At 51.1% G+C, this 8567-nt stretch overlaps 1 protein-coding gene across 1 annotated transcript; it reads left to right on the top strand.

The window, feature by feature from the left end:
- The first annotated feature begins 375 nt into the window (after positions 1 to 375).
- RHOV (ras homolog family member V) lies at positions 376 to 2594 on the top strand. The gene is made up of 3 exons (XM_049613380.1): positions 376 to 831; positions 1028 to 1086; positions 1264 to 2594. The coding sequence occupies exons 1-3, from the start codon at positions 624 to 626 to the stop codon at positions 1705 to 1707; spliced, it is 711 nt and encodes a 236-aa protein (XP_049469337.1). The 5' UTR covers positions 376 to 623; the 3' UTR covers positions 1708 to 2594.
- The last annotated feature ends 5973 nt before the right edge of the window (positions 2595 to 8567 follow it).

Below are 8567 nucleotides of genomic sequence, written 5' to 3'. Positions count from 1 at the left end.
ATTTTTTTAAGTAATCTCTACATGGAATGCGGAGCTAGAATTTACAACTCTGAGATTAACAGTCTCATGCTCTACTGACTGAACCAGCCAGGCACTCCCATGATCTGTATATTTTTAAAAATCATTCTTTAATAAGAGCATTATTATCCAGACTTTTATACTCGTGCAAACATATATCTAGGTTTTTGTTTTAATCTGAACAAAGATTTAATTTGAACATGCTGTATTGTGTGTTCTGCAACTCGCTTCTTCTTCCTAACAATAAATCCTGGATATTTTTCTCTGCCAAGATACCTAGATCTGCCTCATGTTGGCGATTCTTTGTCCTTGTACCTGCGTGATTCTCTGAGCGCCAGTTTTCGGCCTGGCTCTCTTCCTTCCCGGGGTATGCGACCGCCGGACCTCATGGGGAGCGCTGCCCCGGGAGGCCCCGACAGGGTTTGGCGGGTGGGCGGAGTCCCGGGCCGCACGGGACATGCAGATGAGGTGGGCGGAGCCCCCACATATACCCTGGGTTAGCGGCTGGCCGGCGCGCCGGGCTTTGGCGGACTCAGAGGCACCCTGCAGAACCTGCTTCCCGGAGCGCAGCGGAGCCCGGTCCCGGGCTGTCCCCGGAGCGGGCCATGCCCCCGCGGGAGCTGAGCGAGGCCGAGTCGTCCCCGCTCCGGGCCCCGACCCCTCCCCCGCGGCGGGGCAGCGCGTCCCCGGAGCTGGGCATCAAGTGCGTGCTGGTGGGCGACGGCGCCGTGGGCAAGAGCAGCCTCATCGTCAGCTACACCTGCAATGGGTACCCCGCGCGCTACCGGCCCACAGCTCTGGACACCTTCTCTGGTACGTTCAACGGCCCCGGCGGCCGCGTGGCTGGGGGTGGGGTTGTGCATCCAGGGGCTGCGGCAGGCGCGGGGACTGGAGGGCAAGGAAGCGCCACGGGAGGGGGACGGAAGCAGGCCCCGAGGTGGCGCTGGTGAGGTCTGGTAGGGCCAAAGATGCTCTTCCTGACTCGCTGTCTCCCGCCCTGACCCTGCAGTGCAAGTCCTGGTGGATGGAGCCCCGGTGCGCATTGAGCTCTGGGACACAGCGGGACAGGTGAGAAGTTGGGCGCGGCCTCTAATGGTCTGGGAGAAGGTGGGCTGGAGGGTGGATAAGAAATGGAGATGGTCTTGGGCCTTTGGAGTCTCAGGTCGGCAACCTCAGGTGACGAGCAGATTCCTGTTCCCTGCGGCAGGGAATAATCCTACTAATGATCTGGCCTTACCATCCTAGGAAGATTTTGACCGCCTTCGCTCCCTTTGCTACCCGGATACTGATGTCTTCCTGGCCTGCTTCAGCGTAGTGCAGCCCAGCTCTTTCCAGAACATCACAGAGAAATGGCTGCCCGAGATCCGCACTCACAACCCCCAAGCTCCTGTGCTGCTGGTAGGCACCCAGGCCGACCTGAGGGACGATGTCAATGTATTGATTCAGCTGGACCAGGTGGGCCGGGAGGGCCCAGTGCCCCAACCCCAGGCTCAGGGTCTAGCGGAGAAGATCCGGGCCTCCTGCTACCTCGAGTGCTCTGCCTTGACGCAGAAGAACTTGAAGGAGGTGTTTGACTCAGCTATTCTCAGTGCCATTGAACACAAAGCCCGGCTGGAGAAGAAATTGAACGCCAAAGGTGTGCGAACCCTCTCTCGCTGCCGATGGAAGAAGTTCTTCTGCTTTGTTTGAACAGCCACAGCAGCTAGGGAGTAATAGGCATAAGACCACAGACTTCTGGAAACTGGGGTACTGGGGCCTTTGAGGGGGATACTGGCAGGGCCAGGCCACCTCATGGGACTTAGTTCCACCTGAACACTGTGAGGACACAGGCCTCTAATTGCCCACTGTAATATGCAAGGGTGGGCCCAGGGCCTGGAGGAGGCAAGGCTCTGAGTTGGATTTCTGTGGTCAAAGATCACAGAGAAATCCCAGCACTTTGATTTTTGTCGGGTGGTCCTAGCAGTGTCATCCACCGCTAAGCAGTTTGGGATCCAGTTCCCAGTTTCTTACCAGGAGACCTCAGGTCAGCCTGGCTGAATTAGGACCCCTTGTGGTGGTCCCCACCCCTTCCTTGGCACAGGGGTGAGGAAGAGCCTGGCAAGAGTAGGAGGGTGGAGAACTTAGAGAGCCGTTTGGGATGGACTGGATAAGACAGAGGTCAACGAGAGATTGAAAGGGAGCAGAAAGTGAGGCCTTGGAGCCTTGGGGCTGGAGGGAGGCTGGTGAGGAGGCAGGTCAGAGGGCTAAGCTTGGAAGGAGGAAGAGCAAGGAGAGCAGAGAAGTGGGGCAGCTGAGGAGCAAGGCTGACACCTGGGCTGCCCTCAGGCCCCAGGGCCACGATGGGCGGGGCTGGTCCCTGGGAAGAACTGGGACTCAGGGCTCCCTAGGCACTGCCCAAACTGGCTGGGCCAGGAGCAGGGCAGGAAGTGAGAGGCAAGGCCCAGCAAGAGGAGGGGGAGGAGCTGCAAACTAGAGCCTGAAGTAAGAAGGGGCTGGGGTCGCCCCTTTCTCCAAGGCCACAGCCTAGAAGGTAGAGAGCAGTACAGAGTCTGCAAATAAAGCCTTAAGTTTCTGAAGCTGCTGTCTCTGTGTCATTTCCTGGAGCTGTCTGCCCATTGCTCTCTCAGAGTCCTCTTCAGGACCCAATAGCCAGGATAGATAGGTTGGGTACTGAAGGACTGAGGCTAGACTGAGAGGTGGGGCTGCACTAGATGAGACAGGGTGATGGGAACTGGACTGGGGGGGGGACAGGTCTGGGGCTCCCCACTTGGAGCTTAGTTGGTTCCCAGGAGAGCTAGCGTGGGAAGCAGCCTAGGAACGGGTTTCCCCAGGTGTCAGCGCCAGAGCTGCTTTCCCATGACCTCACCAGGCGGGTAGTGCCCCTCCCCTCTCCCCCTCCTTTCTAGAGCACCTCGCTCATCACTGGGGCTCTGGGCAGTGCTAGGCCCTCTAACCTTCCTGCTCTGATCCTTCTAACTGTCCACAGGGTCTCGGGGTAGGGGGCCACTTGGCTCAGAGCCTGAGAATGACATAACTCCATACAGCCTAGACCTCAACCACTGGCCAAACTTCTGGGTCAAGTTGGTTGGACCTAGTCTTCAGTCTTGGCACTCAAAGTCCACATAAGGACTGACTAAAGATCAAGGTGCGTGTTTTCAGTAATTTAAATAGCAGTTTGGACCCAGAAATCCTGGGGAGTGAGGGTTTATTGGGTGATGACTTGGAGAGGAGCAGGGATCCAGAGAAGATTCCCTGGAATTGGAGCTAGAAGAAACTTTAAAGGGTACCTTGGGGGGAAACACACACTTTCTTTACCCACAAAGAAAGTGAGCCCTGGAGAAAAAAGGTAATACCTCAAGTGCAAACTAGAGTTCCATACATGGGTAAGTGTTATTCCTATGGAGAGGTATTTCTAAGGCACACCTGCTAAGCAACTGCTGGGCTAGGTGAGTGTGCACCCTTGTCCCAGCCCGGCTCCCTCTGCAGGAAGTAACAGCTGCCTGTGTAAAGAGCAGGGCTGAGGGACAGAAATCCTAGCCAAGTGAAATCTTAGATGATCTCCCAACTTAGTTTTAGCCAAGACTATCCAGCTCCTGTTCCACCAGGGCCCATCCCCAAGAGCTCCAGCCATCCCATCTGCCCTTGTCCCCTTGCCCCTCAGGTAGAGGTGCTGGGGCTGTACTATTGCAGACAGGTTCTGAGGGGTCTCACACCCCAGCTAAACAGCCTCTGTTACCTCAACCCAGCCTAACTCACATCCCTCTAGGGCAGAGACCTGGGTTCAAGTTCAGGCTGTGACATCAACCATGACCTTAAGCAAACCATTTCCCTTCTGTGTGCCTCAAAGTCCTCATTTGCAACATGAAGGACTCAGGATTCTGGGGATGACTGGCTGGCTTATTCAGTAGAGCATGCGATTCTCAATCTTAGGGTTGTGAGTTCAAGTCCCTGTTGGCCAATGAGTCTACTTTAAAAAAAAAAACAACTCAGGATTCTGGAATAAAGGTTTTCAAACTGCTCCAAGGGGACTCAGAGGTGCCATGAAATGGGGGAGTAAGTCTAATCAGGTGATCTCGGGGGGCCCCCCCACCTCCAGCTTCTTCCCTAACTCTCTGATGGTACCAGCACATCCATGGCACTATGTCTCTTCTGCTGGGTCACTGAGCCTGGTCGGCACCTCTGTCAGCCTTGCCCTCTCCATCCCTGCCACTGCTGCTCTCCGTCTAGGTCCTCCAGTGTTGCTGCCTTCACTTGGGCAGCTCTCTGACTCAGGACTGTTATCAGCCCTCGTTGCCTGCAGTGAACTCCCAGGCCCTCATTTAGCATTCAAGGCCTTTTCAAATCTGACACCAACCTGGACCAGGCCAGCTGGTCCCAGTGATCCCATTCCCTAATCCCCAATTATTTTTTGACTTCTGATGCCCAAGTCTTTGCTTTTGCCAAATCCTTTAGTTTGCAAAGTATGCCCACCCCACCCCTCACCACCCTGTGTCCTGTTTCTCTTCTGACCATCCAATACTCCCCTTTTCCAGGAAGTGTCTCTTACTTGTATTAGTGTCTGCACTGCTCTCTTGGCATTTGAAGGGCACTCTGAATTTGGTTACTTACTCAGGCTGCATCTTCCCAGCGAAATAGAAAGTCCTCTTCATGCCTCTGTGCTCCCATGGGGTCTTGGGCTCAGGCAATGTTTGCTGCTGGCCCTTAAGTGCTTATGATAAAAAGCCAACCAGTGAGCCATGGAAGGGACTCTGAGGTTCAAGTTCAGCTCCAGATATGTGTTACTGAAGCCTGGAGGTAGGCCTAAGAGCAATGGCTTGCTGGAAAGGCCCTCAGAGATGCAGGGACCAACCCCATGCAGGACGGGTGGGATTTACCTCTGGTTCCAAACCCACCAATCACTCTGCTTCTGTTTCTCTCTATAATATCTATTTTTATCTCTTTCCTTTGCCCTTTTCCTCTCTCTTTCCAGTCTTGAATCTAAATTTAAAAGTATTAATTATATTAATCAGATAAAATTGTGTGTTTCTTACATCTACATTCTTCCATGGCCTTATGGATGTAAATTGTTTGGTTTTTTTTTTAAGTGTATTTATTTTGAGAAAGCCAGAGACAGTGTGAGGCAAGGGGCAGAGACAGAGGGAGACAGAGAATCCCTAGCAGGTTCTGTGCTGTCAGCACAGAGACTGATGCATGGCTCAGACCCATGAACCATGAGATCATGACCTGAGCTGAAACCAAGAGTCAGATGCCTAACCGACTGAGCCATCCAGGTGCCCCAAATGTAAATTATTTTTAATGTCTATGTAACCAACACTTAGCTGATTTTTAAATGTTTATTTTCCCATAATAAATACTCATAGGAAAATTAGAAAATCCTAAGAACTAGAAGATTAAAACTTTAGTAATATTCTTAATTCCTAAAGATCATCAGTAGTAACATTTTGATGTACTTCCTTCCAGCCTATTCTGTGCATATTTTTGAAATACTTATTTTCTGGTCATGCTGTATATACAATTTTGTATTTTTGGGTTTTTTTTTTTTTTCATTTAAAAATTTAACAGGGGTGCCTGACTGGCTCAGTCAGTGGAGCAGAGCATGAAGCTCTTGGTCTCGGAGTCGTGAGTTCAAGCTTCACACTGCGGGTAGAGCTTATTTAAAAGAATAGAAGCACCTGAGTGGCTCAGTCGGTTAAGCATCCAACTTCAGCTCAGGTCATGATCTCATAGCCCGTGAGTTCGAGCCCCATATAGGAGTCTCTGTTAACAGCTCAGAGCCTGGAGCCTTCTTTGGATTCTCTGTCTCCCTCTATCTCTGCCCCTCCCCCACTCACACTCTGTCTCTCAAAAATGAGTAAACATTAAAAAAAAAATAGGGGTGCTTGGCTGGCTTAGTTGGTAGAACATGTGACTCTTGATTTCGGAATTGTGAGTTTGAGTCCCATGTTGGGTGTAGAGATTACTTAAAAAATATATATATTAAAAAAAGAGTAAAAATACTTTCTAATACTTAAAAAATATATACCCAATGTGGGCCTGGAACTCACAGCCCCAAGACCAAGAGTTGCATGCTCTACCAACTGAGGCAGCCAGGTGCTCCAATATATAGAATTTTAACAGTGTTTTTCATGTTATAAACTCTGACCAGAGGCTGAACCCGTATTTGTATATTTGCTTACTGTTTCACCCTGACCATACTTTCTTCGACTAGATCCCGATTTGGGAGCACTTAGGTTGTTTTCCTTTAATTTTTTTTTTAAACATTTATTTATTTTTGAAAGACAGAGAGAGACAGAGCATGAGCAGGGGGAGAGGGAGACAGAATCCAAAGCAGGCTCTAGGCTCTGAGCTGTCAGCACAGAGCCCGAAGCAGGGCTAGAACTCACGAATCATGAGATCATGACTTAGGCCGAAGTCAGACGCTTAACTGACTGAGCCACCCAGGAGCCCCTAATTTTTTTTCTATTATAAATGATACTACATCGACATTTGATTATTTTTTCCACCATGGGTTGGTGACCATTTACAGAAAAAAAAGTTCGTTTTTGGTTTGGAGACTGGATCTCATATAATCCCAAGTGACTCTTATGAGAGAGCTTGGGTTTCTGTGTATGTATGACTCGGGTGGTGGTGGGGGGGTTGCTCTTTTTGTTGGAGCATGACTAGCAGATTGTGGGTGTTCAATAAATACTAAATGATGGCAAGTTGCATGTATATTACGTATTTGTGTTCACATACATTTCTGTGTGTCCCTGTTTTTGTTCGTGCATATTTAAAGTGGGTATTGTCTTTGTGCAAAACTCAGAATAATGCCATATATGTGCAAGTCTGTGTATCTATGTCTGTAAATGTAGTGTCTGTCTTTAGGCAAGATGTGTACAGCCCTGCATGTGTATGTCTGTGTACCTACATGAGGTCTGCCCCTAGATGAGTGTGTATTATACACAAATCTATGTGTGTGTCTGGGTGTGTATGTTGATCTCTGCGCCTGTGTGTGCACATGTAGGTTGGGCCTAGTGTCTATGTGTTCGTGTGTGCCTGGGCCCAGTTCTGTGTGGATCTGTGAGTGGGGTCTCTCTGTAGGCATCCTTGTTCTGCGTGTGAGTGTGTGTGCACCCGAAGGAGGGGTGTCTTGCTTGCTTTCCCCCTGGGAGCAGAGTGGTGCCCAGGGCGGGCGTGACGCACCCTCCCTGAGCTCCCCATTCTCCTGGGAACCAGCTTGGGAGAGTGAGTGAGACCGAGAGCAGACTGCGTCAGGAGCACCAGCCCCTTTTGCAACCAGCCCAGGCCCCAGGCGGTAACCGCGGCTCTCACAGGTCAGACCTGCCCACCATCCCTGGCTGCCAGGAACCCAGCTCCCACGGGGCTGCACCGTCAGCTCCCTCCTTGGGCCTGCGCCAGATCCTCCAGGGTGAGCAGGACTCAGCCAGCCGAGGGGCCACATTAGTCACCCTGTGACAACAGAAGGGAGTGACTTCCTGGGCCTGGGCAGCACTGGCTGTCCCAGGGAATCACTGCTTTCTGCCCCTGATTGCAGCAGTGATAAGGCAGCCTTATCGCCTTCTGTTCTTACACCTGAACTTCAGGATAGGCCTGGCGGCTCTCATCAGCTCCAATTTTTAGATGAAAAGACCGAAGCACAGAGTCCCCTGACCAAGGTGTAGGCCAAGCTGGGCCTCGGATGTGAGTTTCCTGACTCTGGGACCAGGCCTCTTTCTAGAGCTCTAGGTTTCTGCCGCCTAGAATTGATTCTCTTAGAGGGCAGGGCTGGGAGTCATGGGACAGATTTGGTTTTTCTAGGCTGAGGAGTGGGGCAGAGAGAGACAGGGCTGGAGGTGAGTTGTGGGGAGAGATGTCGGCACTGAACTAGGACTGCCCTCCTAGTGGAACACTTTCAAGGCTTTCTCCACTGAACAGAGGATTTGTCCCACAACTGGGATGACCGTGAAATTCATTGTCAGATTCAGGATATATATTTTTTAATTTTTAAATGTTTTTACTTACTTTTGAGAGAGAGAAAGAGAGAGCACAAGTGGAGGAGGGGCAGAGAGAATGTGAAGCAGGCTCCAGGCTCTGAGCTGTTAGCAGAGAGTCTGATGGAGGGCCTGAACTTGTAAACCACGAGATCATGACCTGAGCTGAAGTCGGATGCTCAACCGACTGAGCCACCCAGGCGCCCTGATTCAGGATATTTTTAAGATTGAATAGGACCTATATTAATACCCATCCTTGGGGCACCTGGGTGGCTCCGTCGGTTGAGCATCCGACTTTGCCTCAGGTCATGATCTCATTCGTGGTTTGTGGCTTCAAACCCCACATCAGGCTCGCTGCTGTCAGCACAGAGCCTTCTTCGGATTCTCTGTCCCCCTCTATCTCTGTCCCTCCCCCGCTCATACTCTCTCTCCCAAAAATAAATAAAACATTACAAAAAAAAATACCTGTCCTATGTTCACCCTACTTGTAACCCCTTTGGAAGACAGAGCCAGTCATTGTCACCAGCAATATGGCCTCCTTGACCCTCACCTGTACCAATCTGCCTCTCTCTCCAGGTG

Source organism: Panthera uncia (genome assembly GCF_023721935.1).
Source record: "Panthera uncia isolate 11264 chromosome B3 unlocalized genomic scaffold, Puncia_PCG_1.0 HiC_scaffold_1, whole genome shotgun sequence".
In the NCBI taxonomy this organism is placed as follows: domain Eukaryota; kingdom Metazoa; phylum Chordata; class Mammalia; order Carnivora; family Felidae; genus Panthera; species Panthera uncia.
Note: the sequence above shows the minus strand (reverse complement) of the source record. Positions and strands in the feature narration are given on the sequence as shown.